The 21,941-nt window shown below is 41.9% G+C and overlaps 1 protein-coding gene across 2 annotated transcripts in view; it reads left to right on the top strand.

Annotated features, from left to right (window-relative positions):
* The window catches only part of znf385b (zinc finger protein 385B), a 134,487-nt gene that overhangs the window by 25,729 nt on the left and 86,817 nt on the right, over nucleotides 1–21,941 (top strand). The window contains exons 1-2 of one of the 2 annotated variants that reach the window (XM_077215972.1): nucleotides 1,894–2,045; nucleotides 2,121–2,438. In XM_077215972.1, the coding sequence (XP_077072087.1) occupies nucleotides 2,030–2,045; nucleotides 2,121–2,438 (334 nt within the window). In that variant the 5' untranslated portion in view covers nucleotides 1,894–2,029. Of the gene's footprint in view, nucleotides 1–1,893; nucleotides 2,046–2,120; nucleotides 2,439–21,941 lie in introns of those variants that run through there. The other variant, XM_077215973.1, reaches the window with a different exon arrangement.

Here is a 21,941-nt window from a genome sequence, read left to right as displayed (position 1 = left end):
ATACCAAAATAGCCTGCCAACTTTATCGTGTGGAGCTATGTCTATCGAGGTGGGTAATACATCATACACATTGAGGGTGGCGTGTGTGTTTATGTCGAATTGCCGTAAAGCAGTTTGTGTTTCTCGCTCGTTCTCGCTTCTCACGAGACTTCCTATTTCCAACTTACCGGGACGTTAGTCCCGATGTTGCAAGGTTGGTTTTCCGCATGGGAACGTTGTGGGGGAGCGGGGAAAGTCACCATTCTCACCAGAACAGGCTATTAAACCATCCAAATGATTTCTAAACGGATTTATTAAGTTGAAATAGTTGCCGAATGCCCCTTTAAAAGTTTATAGCTCGGATATAAATACTGATGTCTACGGTAGTGAACAAAATAGTATAAAACACCTTTTGAAAGTAACTTGAGGCTTAAAATAAAGATTGTATCGATTTCATCGTTACACCAGTAGATGGCGACAAGTGACTGTTAAAAAATGTGTTTGTCATTGAATCATTCATTCATGAGATTCATTCAAAAACACTATTTTCATCCAGCATTGAAACAAGTCAAGTCTTTATGAGTGAATCATTGAAGCATACATTTAAAGAAAACATTTAAAGAAAACGATTAAAAATTAAAATTAAAATATTGTTAGAAACTCTAGTAAATTACGTTATTTAGTTTAGTTATCTGTTCAGAATTGTGATCTCTATTTTAAACAAAAACCAAAAAAATGTGATTCTTAATTTATCCAGAATCTTGCTGATGTGTCACAGGAGTGGTCGAGTTGCCTCTGGGGAAAAGTAGAGGACCCTGGCTGGTTGATTAGTTGATCGCTAAACCAACAGATGTGATGTGAACAGCCACGAACTGAGCATCACAGTCAGTTTACTTCCTCCAAACCCCAGGGCACGGACCGCACCACATATCTGGAAATCCTGCCTGCATATACAGGTCACCAAAATCACTGCAGCTTCATTTTTTTCTCACTGGCCTCATTTCCACCGCAAAGTAGAGCAAAGCTCAAGCTTAAGTAATAGCTAGGAGTTAGAGAAATAGATTCACAACATTGAAAGAAAGTGATTAACATCAGGGATTTCCACTTACAGTTTTTCTTTCTCTGACTACAATAGATTCCTGAGAAAGTGTTAAGGAATGGAGGAGAGCTGAATGGCCCGAGAGGCAGGGGAAGTTAGAGGAAGTTTATCTGCAGGGATTATAGTGTGCAGCTGCCCACAGAGATTACTGAGACAGTGTCAGGAGGATTACTGGACAGGGACCGAAACATGCTCATGTGTTCAGCCTTTATATACTCACATACGTGTCTGGGTCATTTCACCCTAAAATGAAAAGGGAAATGGATTTTTTTTTTTTTTTACTTAAAGAAAATCACACACGTCTATTCTCTCACGTGTAAACACCTGTACATGCCCAGTATCATCCAGCCCAGGAACCCTGCAGCCGTGGCATTAGTGCAGACTGACCAGAAATGCAGTTTTTGCAATTCTCAGATTTAAAAAAATCACCGTTTCCCAGAACTCATCATTCCCCTTTTGCAGCTATCCATTACACCGGCCATTTAATTGTAGAGCTCAAGAGGTCGGGGCTTGTGGGGAGGCTTTATATAATTTATTCACTCTTGCAGACCACCAGACACACAATAGAGGTTTTGACGTCTGCTTCCGTTGACATGCAAATCCCCTCCTAGCTGCTCATGCCCCCCTAGGCCGACTTTTTTCCTCCCATCCATGTTGGTTGTGTAACACCCGTGGGCATGAGGTATGCAAGTCAGGTCTCTACGTAAAGGCAACAGATGGGCACAGGAGGTCAGTCCGTAGCTCTGTGCCCGCTCCACAAGTGGGGAAGCTTGGCTTGAGTGTACCGAGGGGAGGAGTCAGCGCTCAGCGAGAAGAGAACATTCAGCCACCCGTGTAGCCCACACAAGCGCTCCAGACATCCACACTCACACACGTTCCCGCTTCACTACATTGGTGGTTTTAGGATGTAAACTCTCCTCACCTGGTGTTCAAAAAGCTCTGTGTGGGGTGATGTTGAATTCAGAAGGTGAGTCATCGCATGTCCTGGTTTGGATTAAGCACTTTCCACGCTTCTAACCCTCATCCTTTTGCTCTCCCGCAGGTATGAAGACCCCCTTGAGCCCCACCCAGCTCATAGAAAATGGGCAGCTGTGCTTCGACATCGCAGGCTGCATGGAGGTAAAGGAGTCTAGCAATATCAACGTGGACATGCAGCTCCATCAGGAGAAGAAGAAGCTGCTCTACTCGCTTTGTGAAGTCTGCAACATCCAGCTGCACTCCGCCACGCAGTCCCAGGTCCACTACAATGGCAAGTCTCACCTCAAGAGGGTCAAACAAATGAATAAAGGAGAGCTGCCCACGGCAAGCGTCGGCTCGGCTTCCACTCCTCTACACTCTCTCAGCAGCAGTGGCAGTCAAGGTAAGACCTCCTTAACACAGGGGAGTGAATCTTCCGATGCTTCCCACCATGCAGGCGTAAACAGCTCTGATGTTAATGCGCCCTGAGTTAGCATTTGACTCAGAGGGCCTAGCTTGTCATTTCTTGTGGCATTTTTAAAGAGGTGTTTGTATTAAAGCCATATAGTTCACCCAGAAATTAATATTTTGTCGTCATTTACTCCTCTTCATGTAATTTTCAAACCTGTATGACTTTGTTTATTTTGTCTAACACAAAATAAGCCAATTTTGGGTCTGTCAAGCTCAAAAATTTCAAAAAGATTTCATAGAAGTATTGACTGTTATTTCCAGACTTCTGAAGTCATTTCGTTCTGTTCCTTACACAAAGGAATCATAAGTCGTTATTCACAGAAAATGAACAACCAATTTTGAGTCGGATCTTTTAAATGTATCAGTTGATCCAGTTCAGAGAGCAATCTGGTGTGTGTTTCCCATAAAATAGCATAACTCATTGGCATAACTATCATAGTACGGTGTATTGCATTGGAGAAATCAACTAGCAAGTCACGAATGTTTCCTGCAATAACTTTGTAGCACATGCCATGTTGGTTCAACAATATAGAATTGTTGATGATGTCACACAGTTGCTGGATTAAAAGCTTCTGCAAAAAATATTGGTTTGACATCAAATTAATGTCATATTATTGCTGTAAATAATAAAAATGGCATTATTTTGCTCAAAAGCATAATCTATTTAAGTCATACTAACAAGAAACTATGCTGTAGTTCCAACCACACAAGTTTGCGATGCTGTTTGCGAATGTTCGTTGGAACTATGGCTTCTAGAAGCACAGAATCATTGAACTATGTTGATAACGACGGAACTTGTTACCATAGTTGGCTAATGATGCTAACGATCGAATCAAACTGATTTGAATCTCGATTTCGAATTTACTGACTCAAATTTGTACATGTTTATCAATGAATAATGACTAGTTTTTGGTCTGTTGATCACACAAAAGTATTGAATGACTTCAGAAGACTTGTGTGGCAAGCAGGGTGGGGCCGAGAGCTGTGGGAACGGAGCGGGGCCGGAGGTGTGAGTGCTAATGAGTGTCACCTGCACACCACACTGATCTCGAGCCCCACGGAGGAGATCATCATGGCTCTCGGCCATGCCCTGCTTGCCACAGCTCACAACATAGCTCTCAAGTCATGATTTCGGTAAACTTTTATTATGCTTTTTTGTTGTTGTGATTTTTCACTTTGTTGAAAATAGTGGCCAGGAGACTGTTTTTATTTTACAACAACAACAACAACAAAAAAGTCCATACAGGTTTTGAACAACAATAAATGATGATGATGACAACCTTTAATTTCTGAGTGAACTATAACTTCAATTTATTTCCAAATCCAAGCTACCATTTAGTAAAGCAAGAAGCACACTTATTCCAGGCACAATCTCCCTGAAGAAACCTCAGGTTCAGTGTCTTGCTCAGGGGCACACCGGTGACATGGTTGTCTTTTGTGGGGCTTGAACCGGCACTCCGGAACTTCCACTCTGGGTTTTTTGTTCCGGAGCAGTACTGAGGCTTGTGCATCATTGTTGTAACCTCTTGGGAGTCTGACAAATAATGGCATTTTTTTTTTCTGAAGTATGCTTTTCACATGAACTTTCAAGGATAATGTGTGTCTTTAACAGGCCTGTGGTGGTGCTGGCATGTGTAACTGGTGCGAATGGCAGCAACTGCACTTGACCAGTAAGTGACAGTTTATCAGTGTGTTCACCGTCTGGTTGGTGGGTGGAACTGTTGAGACTGAAAAAAGAAAAAGAACCTGTATTAAAGGCTCATTCAGTTTATGAATAGGATCCAGATGCATACCAGGTTACCTCTTCATATTTAAACAAACACGCTCTTGTTTTGCATGTTACCTGGGAAACATTTTGGGTTGCATTGATGCAAGATGGGCAGAGGATCCGTGAGAAGTTGGTGCTGGACTGGCAGGCGAGACTGTGGCTTCCAGTGCAGTGTCAGAGGGGTGGTGACCAAACTTTCATTAGATTGGTGGAAAAGTAGCATACAGGCTACAGACATTAGACAGACCTTGTTGGACTCCATGGGAAAACTTTTGCCTCTTTTGAAGGGGCGGCCAAAGCAAAATGGAATTTTTTATTCAGTTTGAAGAGCTTATTGCACTATTACAAGGTCTACAATGTCATAGCGAATTTCATGACTTTATGAATGCTGGTAAAATAATCTGTGTGCTTTCGCTTATGAAGAATCACAGATATGATATTTTCCCACCATGACGTTACTCTACCATTAAAGCATAATTCTTGGCCACGTACACAATAGACAGTGAAAACTTTGGGGAGTGAAAACTTCTTTTAAATCCCCTAAATGATCATTCCCTTTGTGATGGTCGATGAATTGATAATCTAATATAAATTAGAAACATGAATGTCTGTTTGATGTTAGCTAGAATTTTTTTCACATAAGGAATTAAAGACTGGTAGGGATGGGAATCTGGCCACATGATATTATATTGACATTTCTGAGCCACAATGCGATATTATCGTGACTGTTTATATGTACACTACACAAAGTTTGTGAATTCTTTATTTTCTTTAGCAAGGATGCATTCATTGATCTAATGTTATGTACTAAAATAAATGCTGTTCTAATGAACTTTTGATTTATCAAAGAAGTTTTCACAAAAAATATTAAGCAGCACAACTGTTTCAACGTTGATAATAAAAAAATGTATCTTTAGCAGCATATTAGAATGATTTTTTGAAGGATCATGTGACACTGAAGACTGGGGTAATGATGCTGGAAATTCAGCTTTTTCATCACAGGAATAAATTACATTTGAACATATATTAAAATAGAAAACAGTTTTTAAAACTGAATTAATATTTTACAATATTAATGTTTTTACTATATTTTTGATTAATGCAGCCTTGGTTAGCATAAGAGATTTATTTAAAAAAAATCTTACCATAACCTACCCTAAAATTTTGAATGGTAGTGTAGTTATGCAAAACATATTGCAAGCTTTTGTGAACTTGTTTTGTTATCATCTGCATTTGATTTTAGTGTTTCTTGTGTTATTGTGTTTATATATTATTAGCTTGCTTTGAGGATTTCACTCGGACTGGAATAATTACGTTTCCCTTTCAAGGGAACTTCGAGCTGCGTCAAACGCTGCGGGAACGCCCCTGCGTTGTGCGTCATGAAGCACGTATGGAATCAGCCCAATGGAGAGATGAAACGTCATAGGCGGGTGACGTCATCGACCAGGAAACTATAAAGCACCCCAAAAACACAAGCGCATTAGCTTCTGTGCTTTCAGTCGCGCTACATGTGAATCTGTCCCTGTGTGATATTGTCTGTCTTACATACCCTGCACCACACAAACAATTTATCCCTATATATATATATATATTGAGAGATTATGGCGGACGAACAGCAGTTTAGAAAGTGTGTTCCTCCCTGCTCGCGTTATTTAACGAGCGGGGATACACATGATCTTTGTGTTGTTTGTTTGGGAGTTCAGCATGCCCAGTTTGCTCTCGAGGGAGCAGACTGTGAGCATTGCGAGCGTTTGCCGTTAAGGACGCTCCGCTCCCGCCGATCGCTCTTTGAGGAGAGCGGTTCGGTGCGCGCTCCCCGCGGTTCGGGTCCCGCTTCTGCCGAGGCAGAGCGGCGGCGCTTATCGTGGGGATCGCAGATGGATCTCACAGCGGGGTTTGAGACGGGCTCTGCCTTATCTCTCCCTTCACCTGTGAGATCCAGTGCCTCAGTCCCGGGTTCGGAAGCACGCGCTGCGGTTTCTTCCGCTCGGGCTGAGGCACCAATGCTGCAGCTATCCAGTTCTGAGGAACTTGATGTTGTTAGTGTTGAGGGAGATGTGGAGGATTCGCCACCCCACACTCCTGAGAGTGATGAGCTTATGGAGGTGTTAACAAGAGCTGTTGAAAAACTTAATATTGAATGGCCAGTGACTAGACAGGAGTCTGTTTCTAAATCAAAGTTGGATGAGAGATTTTTGCCGTCACGTGTGCAGCCTCCACGCCGGTGCCTGCCGTTTTTCCATGATCTCCACACCGAGGTGTCGAAATCATGGAGAAAACCGGTGTCATATAGAGTGTTTAGTCCCCAGACTTCAACATACGCTAATATTATGGGAGCCAAGGTTCATGGTTATGGTGCTTTGCCTCGTGTGGAAGAGACGCTTGCGAGCCATCTCTCCCCCGAAGCAGCATCATCTTTTAAGGCACCGGCATTACCCACCAAGCCTTTAAGAAACACTTCGGCTTTGGTGGGTAAAGCATATTCGGCAGCAGGTCAGGCTGCGTCATGTCTGCATACTATGTCAATCTTGCAGGCATACCAGGCTGATCTGCTAAGGGACATGAGTGAGAGTGAGGAGGTCAGTACTGACGTAGTTCGCGAACTGCGTCAGGCTGCTGATTTATCCCTGCGTGCCACCAGAGAATCGGCCAAATTAATGGGTCGTTCTATGGCAGCTCTGGTGGCCGCAGAAAGACATTTGTGGTTAAATCAGACTAATATTAAAGAGAGAGAAAAAGCTTTTCTTTTAGATGCTCCTCTTTCTCCCATGGGGTTGTTTGGTGATGCTGTGAATTCAGTTATCGATAAATTCCAAGAAGAAAAGAAACAAACTGAAGCTTTTAAAAAGTTTCTTCCCCTTAAAGTTCATGTCCCTGGGGCTGCTGGGCGGGAGCAGCCCCGGCCGTCTTCGAGCTCATCACATAGAGCGCAGCAGAGGCAGAGTGTCGCGTCTCGTGCTCCCCCTGCTGGACAGTGGGCTCAGCCGCGACACTCTCAGCCGAAGCCTTCTCCCAGTAGAACTGATCTGAGGACAGTTATATTGGCTAAGAAGGCTTCGGCTAAGAAGAAGTCCTGACGCCAAGCCGTTCAGGATGCTGAGGGTGGTCCCCACCGAGGCGGAAAGGTGTTCACCTCTTTTTACGGTGCCCATTCCTCCTCGGTGCCCTCAGGGGCTCGTTCTGCCAACCCCGCCTTTATGCCGGGGCACAGACGATCCCAGCGAGCGCTTTCCCGAGGGACGCTCGCTCCCTCTGAGGAGGGTCTCAGAGCGGTCAGACCAGTTGTTCCCTGCCGGTGCGCCGTTACAGGGCGCTGCGTCTGCTGCTCAAGTTACACCAGAGGCCAGTCTCGAGAGGCTGGTACCCTTAGTAGAATTTCTGGCAGAGTGGAAAAGCCTTCCAAAAATATCTCATTGGGTCCTGCAGACAGTAGAAAAGGGTTATGCTATCCAGTTCAGGTGTCGTCCACCAAAATTCAGAGGGGTTCTGCACACAGTGGTGGGCCCCGAGCAGGCTCTGGTATTGGAACAAGAGGTGAAAACGCTCCTTCAAAAAGAGGCTATAGAACGGGTTCCTCCTCCCAGTTTGGAGTCAGGTTATTACAGCCGATATTTCATCGTTCCAAAGAAGGATGGGGGGTTGCGTCCAATTTTAGACCTGCGCATATTGAATCGCTCGGTAGGGAAGCTAAAATTCAAGATGCTCACTATCAAGCAGATCGTGTCTCAAATCAGGTCCGAGGACTGGTTTGTCACGATAGATCTGAAGGACGCATACTTCCATGTGTCCATCCTTCCACAACACAGGAAGTTCCTGAGGTTCACCTTCGGGGGCGAGGCGTACCAGTACAGGGTTCTTCCGTTTGGCCTAGCTTTATCTCCCCGCACTTTCACGAAATGCATGGATGCAGCACTAGTGCCTCTGAGGCTTCAGGGCATTCGTATTCTCAATTACATCGACGATTGGTTGATTTTAGCTCAGACCGAGCAGATGGCGGTTCGGCATCGAGATGTCGTCCTCGCTCATATCAGAAAGTTGGGGTTGAGGCTGAACGCAAAGAAAAGTGTATTATCTCCTTCCCAGAAGACCACTTTTCTGGGTGTCGTTTGGGATTCGGTATCGATGCGGGCGCGACTCTCTCCGACCCACATCGCTTCGATTCTCTCAGCTGTGAAACAAGTGAAGCTAGGCCAGCTACTCACTGTCAAGCAGTTTCAGAGACTGTTGGGTCTGATGGCAGCAGCGTCCAACGTTATACCTTGCGGCCTGTTGTACATGAGACCGCTACAGTGGTGGCTCAGGACCAAGGGATTCTCCCCGAGGGGAAATCCGCTCCGCACGTTCAAAGTCACGCGGCGCTGCCTTCGTGCTCTGGTGATGTGGAGAGAAACTTGGTTCCTATCCAAAGGTCCTGTGCTGGGGGCTCTTTGTCGTCGCATAACGCTAACGACGGATGCTTTCCTCACAGGGTGGGGGGCGGTCATGAGTGGTCGCCCAGCCCAAGGTCTGTGGCAGGATCATCATCTTTCGTGGCACATAAATTGTCTAGAGATGTTGGCTGTGTTTCAGGCTCTGAAACACTTCCTAACAGACCTGAGAGGCCATCATGTGTTAGTTCAATCAGACAACACGTCGGTGGTCTCTTATATAAATCATCAGGGGGGCCTGCGGTCTCGCCGGCTTTACAAGTTGGCCCGTCAGATCCTCCTGTGGTCCCAAGGGAAGCTACTATCTCTGAGAGCAATGTATCTCCCTGGGTATTTGAATGTGGTAGCAGACTCCCTGTCGAGGCAGGGGCCGAGGCCAGGGGAATGGAGACTCCACCCCGAGGTGGTGGAGCTCCTTTGGTTGAGTTTCGGTCGCGCCGAGGTGGACCTATTCGCTTCCAAGGAGACCACTCATTGTCATCGGTGGTTCTCCATCACTCTTCCAGCCCCCCTGGGGTTGGATGCTATGGTGCAGCCGTGGCCGAGGTCACGTCTGTACGCCTTTCCCCCGATTGCTCTGTTACCAGGAGTTCTGGAGAGGGTCCGCCGGGACGGGGTCAGTCTACTACTAGTAGCCCCGTTCTGGCCGGCCCGAGTATGGTTTGCGGACCTGATTTCTCTCCTGGACGGTTCTCCTTTGGAGCTCCCGGTCAGGAGGGATCTACTCTCCCAGGCGGGGGGCACGATACTTCACCCCCGCCCAGAATTGTGGAAACTGTGGGCTTGGCCTCTGAGGGGGCCCAGCTCATAGACTCCGGTCTCTCAACCGAGGTTGTTGAGACCATTCTTAACTCCTGAGCTCCATCCACGAGGAAGCTTTATGCCTTGAAGTGGAAACTTTTCACTTCTTGGTGTGGAGAACACCTGCAGGACCCAGTTAACTGCCCAGTGGGTGCAGTGCTGGAATTCCTGCAGGAGCGCTTCTCCACAGGGTTATCCCCCTCCACACTAAAGGTGTATGTGGCGGCACTAGCTGCTTACCACGTCCCTTTCAGTGGAGTTTCTCTTGGGAGACACCCGCTTATAACTCGTTTCCTCCGTGGCACTTTGAGGCTGAGGCCAGCAGTTCGTACGAGGGTGCCGACTTGGGATCTGGCCATTGTATTAGAAGGTCTTTCCCTAGCTCCTTTTGAACCTATCGAGGAAGTTCCCGAGAAGTTTCTCACTTTTAAGACTATCTTTTTGCTTGCTATCTCTTCACTAAAAAGAATCGGAGATTTGCAGGCTCTGTCGGTTTCACCCTCGTGCCTGGAATTTGCACCTGGCATGGTTAAAGCTTTTCTGCATCCTAGACCAGGTTACGTTCCTAAGGTTCCTACTAATATTGTTAGACCTACGGTTCTGCAGGCTTTCTGTCCTCCTCCATTTATGCATCGGACCAGGAGAAACTTAATTCACTCTGCCCTGTTAGGGCATTAGACGCTTATGTCCACAGAGCTGCCCTGTGGAGGAAATCAGAACAACTTTTTGTATGTTTCGGGCCACCCAGGAAAGGGTGTCCGGCGTCTAAACAGAGAATGAGCAAGTGGGTGGTTGAGGCTATCTCACTTGCTTATGAGTCGGCTGGCCAGCCTTCACCTTTGGTTGTCCGAGCTCACTCTACCAGGAGTATGGCTGCTTCTAAAGCTCTTTTGTCGGGGGTTTCCCTGAGTGATGTTTGTGATGCGGCTGGATGGTCTTCACCGCATACTTTTATTAAGTTCTATGACCTAGACTTAAGCTCTACCCCTGGGGCACAGGTGCTCTCGTCCTCTGTGCGCTAGTCTCACATGACGGTCATTTGGTCCTATGGCGACGTGGGTATTCGCGTTCCCGCAGCGTTTGACGCAGCTCGAAGTTCCCTTGAAAGGGAACGTCTCGGTTACGTATGTAACCCTAGTTCCCTGATAGGGAACGAGACGCTGCGTCGCTCCGCCATACTCCCGGCATTCCCGTTAGCGCTTCCTTCAAGCCTATCAGAAGCTAATGCGCTTGTGTTTTTGGGGTGCTTTATAGTTTCCTGGTCGATGACGTCACCCGCCTATGACGTTTCATCTCTCCATTGGGCTGATTCCATACGTGCTTCATGACGCACAACGCAGGGGCGTTCCCGCAGCGTTTGACGCAGCGTCTCGTTCCCTATCAGGGAACTAGGGTTACATACGTAACCGAGACGTTCCGTTGACCTGATGCTACAGTTTGTTTAATATTTTCACAGATTTTAGCCTTAATGCTCACATGATTCATATGAATATTTTTTTGGGGAAAGGCATTTAAGTAAATATTGAATCTTGGGATCATGATATAGATACATGTATATGAGGTTCATGAGGTAAAACATCACAATATTTAAAACTGATTCCCCCTCCCCCAACCCTAACATTAATATTTGTCAACCGTTGGTAAACCAACATAGGCAACGTGTTTTGTTTATGCTTTTAAGCTGCATACACTGTCAACTACAGTATAATGTATGGGTTGCTGTTATAGCTGGTGGAAGAACCTATGTTGGAAAGAGTCTGATATCAAATTGTGAATGAGTCAAGACACACACCTCTGTTTCTGTGATTGTCTAGAAACTGTCCTAAAGAGAGTGAGATCAATGCATTTGCAAGTAGCTGTGTAGTGAAAATCTGTTCAGATTTAATATGCAGTTTTCCATTTTTCTATAGAGAATTTGGTTATCAAATGCAATTTCCACTCCTGTAAATAGCCAAACTCATAACCAAATTCTGTGTGAACAGAACAAGACTAAACACTCAGATGGGGTTTTACAAGCATATTTATCAACAGTGTGAATATGGCCATTACGTTTCTCTCAAAATGAGGAGATTGGCATGTATAACGTGATGCAAGTGTGAAGTTTGCCTGTGTTTGTAAGTGGGTCATCAAGTTTCGTTTGTCAGCTAATACGTTTAGCTGGTGTTATGTACTGTATGTCAGCCCATATGTGTGTGTGAATGTAATAGTGATTTATTCAGATTATATTTTTAAATATATGGGTGTATGAAAAGCAGAGGTGATGTTTGATCTGCCTCACACAGCTGCTGCTCCTGCAGGGATGTCTGGGAGTGAGGGGATGTCACGTGTTTTCACCTCTCTCTCTCTGGGAGCATCTCTAGTGTTCCATGGAGCTTCAGGAGACAGCAATAAGGGGCTGGTGTATTTAAAGCACTCAACTGCTATTTCAAATAATAGGTTAGCTAGTACTATGCCAAATAACCTTCATGTGTTACATTTTTTGATATTCAGTGTACATTTTGATAATAAAGGGTAATTTTTTTGGTCTGGAAATCCATAATTTGGAAAAAACATTCACTGTCGTTAAGCACATTTAAAATATTCAAAACATTTTCTAGATGTTATTTTGCACACAGATTATATTGAATGTTTCATAAAGAAAATTAAGCATTTCAGGACAGTTGCTATTTTTAGTATTATTTAGACATTATTTTATAACAACTGAGCACTCCCCTGCACACACCTCCTTCCCCAATGTGTCATATTTTCCTTATTAAATGTATATAAAAAATAAATATATATATTTTTGCTTTATGCTAATGAGAATGTAGACGAATATGTTTTTAATTTTAGGAAAACAATGTAACAATCTTAAATATAAATTATTATGTATATATTTATATTATATTGTATCGTCCTAACATAACATAAACATGGTTCCTACTCAGTTTGGAAAAGTAATTTCCAGGTCTGGATAAGTATGGGGAGAAAAAACAGAGTATGGAAAAAAATGTGTTTCCAGACTCTGTTGCCCATATTCAGTTTTCTAAAATGAAATAAAAGATATATCATACAAGCAGTGTCTTCATGACAAAATTTTAGTGATTGTAGAATCAGACTGAATGAATTCCAAGCGCACATTTCATTACCCAAAACTGTTTGTCTTTACCATGAGCAAGTCTCTTTTAAACTTCACTAAAATGATTGTGCCACTCAAACCAGCAATAGATAAGGGAGCAAACAGTCTAAAACTTGCTATTTGGTGATCGTGCAACACTAAACCACATTTACAGTATTAAAATTATGTGTCAGAGGAGATGTGACTCTGGAAAAGTATGGAGTTTCGAAATGGAAAATGTGAGGGAACCCTGCATAAATCTCTCGTGCTCCTTTTATCTGTTGTTTAAAATCTGTGTTTGTAAAATGAAGTCAGAGGATTGTGTTGATGTGTTTGTGATTGATTGAGCCCGTTGGAGTTGGACACTGGTGTCAGTGGCTCTGAATCTTTAAGCAGGCTGCTCATTATTTGCTGTAGTCTGAGCCGGACATATGTAATTACAGCAGGGAGGATGTGCTGCGCTTTACCACGGTGTCTTGTTGACTGACAGATCAGGTCTGTTGAAGAAAGGAGGTCAGCTCGCTCCTCACATCTGTGTGCTGACTTTGATGGATTATTGAGAGCATTTCTGCCAACGTGGCACCTCATTTACTCACTATATACTGAGTACACTTCTGTAGTCTGCATGTGTATAACCATGTATCACGCTTTTGTTGAGGTCAGAGCACTAGTGACCACTAGATGGCAGTGCTGTCATCTTAAAAACGTTTTCATCATTGTGGCCTGCAGCAGAGTTCATTGCAGGTGAAGATGATCATATTTTTAACTAAGATTAATGATATTTGTAAACATAATATAAAATGACAAAGTCTTGCAGAGTCATATTTCCAATTTCTGTTCCCCTTTCATCATCATTTCCGTTCCACTGTTGACACTCCTACTGATAAAGTGGCCAAAAGCATAATGACTAAAGCATAATGACTAATGACATGAATAAGCCAGACAAATTCCCTCTTCCTGTTCTTTGAATCATCATACCTCACGCCTGTCTACTCCGATTTTGTCAGAACTATCTCAGATTAAAACAAACGTAAGCTACATTCACTGCGCAGCTGAGTGCTGTTCAAATGTGTTTTTTCCTCATCATATTTGTCACAGATCTGGGGGCTTTTTCTGATGATATTGTGAATCACTGTCAGAAAAAGAAAATGTGCACAATTTGTTCCTTTAGGGGTACTAGCTTACCACTGCTTACTTGTCATCTTTGTACCTTATTTACCTATAAAAGGTACATATTAGTGCCTTATGTACCATTAAGGAACCTTTTAGAAGTAATGATGGTACGCAGATGTACCTTTAAGATTACTGCCCTAGTGACAAGCTGTTGTAACTTTAAAGGCACACTTTTTGCCTTCAATCAATTTTGATCTGGGCCACTGTCATGAAATACATTGAATATGCATCAGGTTTGTTTTTTTAATTTTCATTACACAGAATGGTGCAAAATATACAGTATTTGTTGGTTAACATGAGGAGCATCTACTTATAAAGCGGTTAGTTCCAGTCCTTGATTCTGAATGCAATAATTTTACATATATACGTTACTGGTTAAAAGTTTTAGATCATGAATGTTTTGAAACGTTTTGAAAGTCTCACCAATTCTGCATACACTTGATCATATTTATTTGAAAATATAGTAATCACGGTAATATTGTTAAATATATATTCAACAAAGCTGAATTTTCAGCATCATTACTCTAGTCTTCAGTGTAACATGATTCTTCAGAAATCATTCTAATATGCTGATTTGCTGATCAAGAAACATTTCTTATTATTATAAATGTTGAAAACATTATTATGAATGCTGCTTAAATTTTTTTTTGGTGGAAACTGTTTTTCTTTTTTTTTAGGATTCTTTGATGAATAAAGAACAATAATTTAATCAATAGTTAATATTTAATAAAGAACAATATTTCAAAAGAACAATATTAATCTGAAATAGAAATATTTTGTAACAATATTACCCCCCGGTTTCACAGACAAGGCTTAAGTGTAGTCTCTGACTAAAATGCATGTTTGAGCTGTTTTGACTGAAACAACTTGCACTGACATATCTTAAAAATAAAATATGTCAGTGCCATTGTTTTGTCTCAAGATGCACATCAGTAATGTTTTTTTCTAAGGCATTTTTATAAAAGCTACTTAAAGGGATAGTTCACCCAAAAATGAAAATTCTGTCAGTATTTACTCACCCTCATGTTGTTCCAACCCCGTAAGACCTTTCTAAAAAAAGTATTCTCGTCGTTTGATAAACTTAAGATTGAGCCACTGTAGTCACTTGGACTATTTTAACGATATCTTTAATAACTTTTCGGGGCTGGCAAGTTTCAATCCCTGAAGAAGCCTATGGAGGAGTGATCCAGCTCTCAGATTTAATCAATAATATCTTAATTCGTGTTCCGAAGATGAACGAAGGTCTTACGGGGTTGGAACAATATGAGGGTGAGTAAATACTGACAGAATTTTAATTTTTGGGTGGACTAACCCTTTAAGAATGCTAATTGAATTAAGACCTTATCCTGGTTTAATCTAAACCCTGTATGTGAAATCAGGACGCAATGTCTTTACTGTCGCTTATAATCAATTTAATGTGTCCTTGTTGAATAAAAGTATATTTAAAAAAAAAAAGAAAGACCCGAACTGACCCCAATGCTTTCACCAGTGCTTTATCCTTTAACACAGTAGACATGTTGCTTGTTTAGACATGCTAAATATGAGCCAAATTATCACTCATGCAAACAGTCAGTCTGAAATTTGTTTGCATTTTATTTCAGTTTAACATTTTCATGATTCATAAGCCTTGTAGAAAGATCCTGACATACATAGTCAAATTGTAAAATTCATTATGTGTGAATGCTTTTACATCGTCCCACCTTTCCTGGTTCAGATCACGCTTCCATCCATCCTGTACTTTTGAGGCTCCATAGAATGTATTATTTAAATTTTGCCCCTTTTTTGCCTCCTGCCCTCATAATTAATCAGCATGCAATTTGACACCAACCTCCACTGCACAATGTGCACATAAGCTTCACGGCATTGCCTCACTTTATTTGTTTACCTCCAATGAAAGTGTCAGTGTAAGGTCTTTTATGCAGGCGGGTCAGTTTAGGTCATCTGTTCAAACTGGTGTTATGAGCAACATTTAAAAGGTAATGTAGACAACCTCACAAAAAAACATTACATTTTAGACAAAAAGTTTTTTTGTTGTTGTGAATAAACTCATTAGTGAAACTGCTTGAATTATGCAGCATGTTGATGAATAAATGTCATAAATCATTTTGCGAGTCGTCTGCCGTCTGGTGAAATGCGGACGCCTCACAGTGATGTAGTCTCAGTTGATGAGTCATGACGTGTTCGTGAGGTACGACCATCGCCAGAATGAAACTTTAATGGTCCCTATTCAAAGATTTATACTATTTAGAGCAGCAGGGGTGTGAGGCGGCGTCCACATGATGTTTTGAATGCCCTCATCTCAACCTGGGAAAATTAGGCTCTCAGAGTTAAGCTGTGAGAGCATGTCGCCCTGGGGGCTTCCCTCATGACCATATGCCGTATTACACATACATTAACATGCATCTCGTATCCGGATGGTACAGTATGTGGATTTTCTTTAGCTGGATTGCATTTATACCTTAGAATCCAATGCATCACCAACGTGATTGCATAAAGACCTGATCTAACTTCCCCGCACAAAATAATAATAAAAACGTATTCCTCCTCCTCCTCTTCCTTCTCCTTTTCCTTCTCCTTTTCCTTCTTCTTCTTCTTCTTCTTCTTTTTCGCCTATTCCTTCTTATTCTTCTCCTCCTCTTCCTTCTTATTCTTCTTCATTGAATTTAGAATCCATCACTGGCCACATTTGAAATCAGTGGTCTAATTGCAATGCATCTTACAAAAGGTGCATTTACACCTGGCTTTAATGTGGTAAAGCTTCATCCGATTGTGAAGCGTGCATAATAATTCCAGTTGTAGAGATGGTCATACATGTGAGATATGCCTCCAGTTGCAAAAAAATAACAACTAAAAAAAAAAAAAAATCATCTCCTGTTTGAGCAAGAAAAATTATGCAAATGTTCAGATCCAATTTTCCATGTGAGTGCAACTCTGCACGGACGATTTGCTATTCAAACTCCATCAAACTTGTTTCTGTCGCATAAACAGAGGGTGAGACAACCCAACCAACAGGCCTTTGACGAGTCTAGGACGGCCAGTGCACGCCTCCCAGCAGATGGCCTGTCCTTCCCGTCGGCCTGTTTTCCATGTGGGTTTACAATTGTCTGTGTGTCCGTGAACGAACTTGCCTGCCCCGTCCAGCTCCTTTAGATTAACCTTCAAAATATATCCTGGAGAGAAATTGTTTGGGTCACACACACAGTATGAAAAGTTATTTATGGCTGTGAGGTTGTTGAGAGTGTGCGTGCTGCATGAATTTCTTGTGTTCTGTTTGTTTATATGCAGCAGGCACCTTATCTTCATTTGCCTCCCATGACCTGATGCTCTGCATTGTAAAATAAGTAGCCTGGGATTAGTTTGGTGTGTTTTTTTGTTTGAATATGCTGTGTCTTGTTCTTGAAAACAGCCTTTACTCTCCCCTTGAAGTAGAAAAATTGGCCCATATGTTTGGAGGTAAACAAAAGATATTTATATTATTTTCAATGTTGTTTGTTATTCAGATGCATGCTCATCATTATGCTTAAACATGTTTTGCAGAGAGATGCTGCTTTGTGTGACCACAACGTCTCTAAACATCTAAAAGCAAGCGCCATTTCACAAACTGGAGCAAGACAAACAGAGAACTCTTTTGTACTATAACTTTGCTAGTTATTTCACTCAAAAATGGAAAAATTGTCATCAGTTACTCACCCTCATGCTGTTCCAAACTCATAAGACTTTCATTCATCTGCGAACCACAAATGAAGATATTTTTAATGCAATCTGAGAGATTTCTGTCCCTCCATTGACAGTCCAAGATCTCTTTATATTATGAACAGATTGAATTAAGGCTTTTTTTCACATATAGACAGAGATAAGCGCACATAAACAGAAGCGCGACTCTATTTGCTTGACGTGTGAGAACAAACCTCATTGGTTCTTGCAGAAGCTCAAGCGTGCTGCGTAACACGCGAATGAACCTCATTGGTTCTTGCAGAAGCTCAAGCGTGCTGCGTAACACGAGAATGAACCTCATTGGTTCTTGCAGAAGCTCAAGCGTGCTGCGTAACACGAGAATGAACCTCATTGGTTCTTGCAGAAGCTCAAGCGTGCTGCGTAACACGAGAATGAACCTCATTGGTTCATGCAGAAGCTCAAGCGTGCTGCGTAACACGAGAATGAACCTCATTGGTTCTCGCAAGCATGCTCGAACTTCCGTTTACCATAACCGATGTGTGCGTTGATGAATGTTTATTGAATCATTCTTTTTCATGGGGTTTCTATTGCGTTGTAAATAAAATGACAGACCCTTTCAGTATTCTTGTCTGACTCCTGTCGCACAGAAGCCCAGTGAGCTGGCCTGACCTGAGCAAGGATACAGAAGAGATGGAGAGGAACGTAAATGAGGAACACAGCAGGACTCCACACCAGAGGTGTGACATTTCATTAACAATGGGTTTAAGTCTAATGGTTTTACCCTCGGTATTTCACCGGATGATTGCATGAATAATTTCCTCTTATGCTCATAGGTCTATGAGTTGGGTAGTTAGGCAGTTCATTGTTTAGATTATGTGGAGCTCTTGAGCTGGAGTATGTGCAGCTCTGGAATAAGGCCAGAAATATACTCTATGGAATACTTTGTATACATAATTGGAAATTATAATTGGCAAATTATATCACAGGTGATAAAATGTTTTTATTTTAATTGACATGGTAACATTAATTTATTAGAAGTTTAATTAATTTCTTAGAAGACAGCATACAGTACATCAATGCAGTGCACTTTGTTTTGTAACAGAGCCTGTTCATGTACTCAATATGTTTTGCATCAAATTCTCTGTAGATGTGCGGCTTAAATAAAGATTATTTCCACATCCATCTCATTCAGCCAGTGGTCATCAGTGGAACACAGTCACTGTTCTGTAATTAACACACAAACAGGTGATGCTAGCCTTTGGAAACGATGACTAGATGTAACCGTGATAGCCCAGTGTGACATTACTGGTGGCTCGTGTAACAGGGCTGAAATATTCAGTTACATGCTGTGTTAGAATGTCGTTTGGCAGCTGCTTGAAGCTTTCTGAGCCGTGGGGTAACGGGGCTCATCCGGTGACATATACTCACACATTTATCTTAGCCAGCATGGCCATTTACTCACAAGTGTCAGGTTGTGGTAGCCACTTCTCCATTCATTTTGTCACCTCCAATGGCAGGGCCCGTTCATCTGATTCTCTCTCTCTCGCGTCCCGGGTCCTTTCAGATCGCCAATCATTCTGATTTGTGACAAGGCCCTTCCTGAGGGACAGGGATGAGATGAATGCGTGTCATTTGGTTTAGTACAGTCATCAGCAGAAGCCTGTCATTGCTCCTTAGATAGTTTCAGTGCTGTGACATTGTTTCAATTGTTGTTTTTATTTGCTTTTGTTTAAATATAGTTATATATTATAATGCATGGAGCGTGGAACATATCAAAATAAAGAGAGTTTGGGGTGGTTTTGGTGGGAGTTCTAAAAGTGGTTTGCAGAACTTGGACACTGGATGGATTTAAACCTATGAAATTACAATCACACCCAGACATTACGGATCACACACAGACATAGCGGAATCATTATTGTCATTTAGGAATAATAGCGCGTGTGTGTTTGAATCAAGATTGCGATCTTTTAATGATTAATCGAGTTTACATATGCCTAACCCCAGCTTTTTAAATTTCATTAAATCACTTTTTGTTGAAAATGAAAGATTTCATTTTCTACGAACTTTGTGGCTTTTTAACCAGGCTTTTTTTTTTTTTGTAAATTAGTTAGTTATTCATTACATTTATGAAGAATTAGTCATTTAGCATCATTCATACTGCTGCCTCTGCTAGTCTAAAGGAAGAAAAGATACTGAAAAATAATGTGTTTTCTCATGAGTTATGTCTTATGGTGAAAAATAAGTGGTCTGCACCATTACAGTGAATGAGCATCAGTGACCCGAGGTAATTAGCCGGCTGACACATTTTTTCTCTCTTCCCCTCCTCCTCATACAGATGGGTGTATGAACCTGTGTGTGTGTGTGTTTTGTGTGCCAGAGACTCTGGGAGTCCACTGAGAGGGGAAATGAAGCGGTGTCTGAGGAGGTACATTGATCTTAAAGACTATTGTCACACAGATTATAAGACACCAGACTGAGGCGCTGTAGCACTGCTCAAAGCACTGCACAATCTGTGGGATTCACGCTCACGGTTTTGTTTTGTTTTGTTTTTTGACTGTCGCCATTTGAATACATTACTGTTTGTGAAAATGTGGACCAGCTTTCTCAACAGAGGTGAGCAATCCAGTTTGCATTACAAATTTGCTGTGTTTTTTCATGTATTCATGTTCTTATCACTTGCAGAAAAAAATTAAAGATGACATTGTGGTCACATTTGGATGTTGTTTGTAGACAAAGTGCTTTAAGAATAATCTTAATGATTTCTAGCAGTAATGTGTGTAGCAAATAAAAATGCAAATGAGATCTCTCTAATGTCTCAATTGTTTCTTCTAGACCACAGTGAGGTTAAATGGAGAGCAAATGGAGACTTTGCACAAGTCTTTTGTGTCTCAGATGTTTCTCCTCCCCCCAGTAATCTCATATTTGTCTTATTTAGAGTTTCGGAAAAGATCTCAAAAATGTCTGCTCAGATTTGTCACCAGACACTAAAAGTCTCCTATCTAAGTTGAGGAATCTCAATGTGGACTCAAATATTTCTCAGGAAATTGTTCTAAGACAGCATTATCTGGGCTGATGGAATTTTAGGCATCTGAGACAAAGTTGATACCTAAATGAAACCTAAACATGGGTTAGTGACAGTGTAGCATTTTATTTCTGCTCTTGATTATGGTTGCGGCATTTTTCTAATGTAGTAAATAATTTTTAAGACAAGTTTGTTTCATTTAATCTGAAGCCCAGTTTTTAACACAGCATCGTGACAGAGTTGTGGATGCATTTGCGTATTCATTCATAAGTCATCTCAATCCTTCAGGTCAGCGACAGGGCAGCGTGGGGACTAGACGAGGGAGGGGGTAGGAGTTTTTCATGTCTATGTCTGCATCCAGGGGGCATAGCAGACACACTCTTGTGTGTGTGTGTGTGTGTGTGTGTGTGTGTGTGTGTGTGTGTGTGTGTGTGTGTGTGTGTGTGTGTGTGTGTGTGTGTGTGTGTGTGTGTGTGTGTGTGTGTGTGTGTGTGTGTGTGTGTGTGTGTGTGTGTGTGTGTGTGTGTGTGAGGCAATGGAGTGTGACACAGAGAGGAGAATGCTGGGATCAGGTGAAACGGGAGAGGGAGATTTCAGCTTGTTTCGCTCAATATTAAGCAAATCATGGATTTGAGGCAGATCATAGTACAATTCACTTCATGCAGATGAAGAGGTAATTCACAAGAAGAGGTTTATAATACCTGGGGGAAGATTTCAGTTAGCATTGCCATCTCTGTGACATCTTTGAGACAATCATCTTAGCTGTGAATACCATGTGACTAATCACTTTGGAGTGGCAGGATAATGCTAACTAGTTTTTGGAACTGGGTAACACACACAGTTCGAAACCCTTTTTTCCCCTTTGAGTTTTGACGTTAAAAGACAGAAATTATTGTTATTATTATTATATTCTTTTATTTCACACTTTTAAGAATAAGAATGTCGCTGGTCAAACATCTTCTATAATATAATGACATTTATGAAATTTGTATGTTGTGTGCAAAATATTTTTATTTCATCACAATACTCAACTATTGTACTTTTTAATGACTCTCAATGGAGTAAGAGGATTTTTGCAGCTATAATGGTATTGCCACTAACCATGTTAACCAGCCAAATATTGGTAATCCAGTCCACAGATTTGTTGCTCCTTTGAATGGTAAGAGAAAGTGGTGTTTGGAGACTTGTCGTGTATGTTTGGCACATATGGTGGCATGAAGTACAGCCTGACTTCCCTGATAATATTATATTGTATTTACATATTATAATATTATATTGTATTCCTGTCGCGAGCAGGGCTTTATCAATTCCAATTCAAAGTCATGGGTTTGATTCCCATGGAAAGCATGAAAAGTATACCTTTATGTGATGTAAATGGCTTTGGATAAAGACATCTGACAAATGCATAAATGTAATGTGAATTTTATTTACAATGTGTTTGTCTTATGCTAAAAAAAAGTGAAAACAAATTA

This window comes from Siphateles boraxobius, unplaced genomic scaffold (genome assembly GCF_051911475.1).
Source record: "Siphateles boraxobius isolate OS27281-9 unplaced genomic scaffold, OSU_SipBor_1 7, whole genome shotgun sequence".
Classification (NCBI taxonomy): domain Eukaryota; kingdom Metazoa; phylum Chordata; class Actinopteri; order Cypriniformes; family Leuciscidae; genus Siphateles; species Siphateles boraxobius.
The sequence above is the reverse complement of the archived record's forward strand: the minus strand, read 5'-3'. Positions and strand labels throughout refer to the sequence as shown.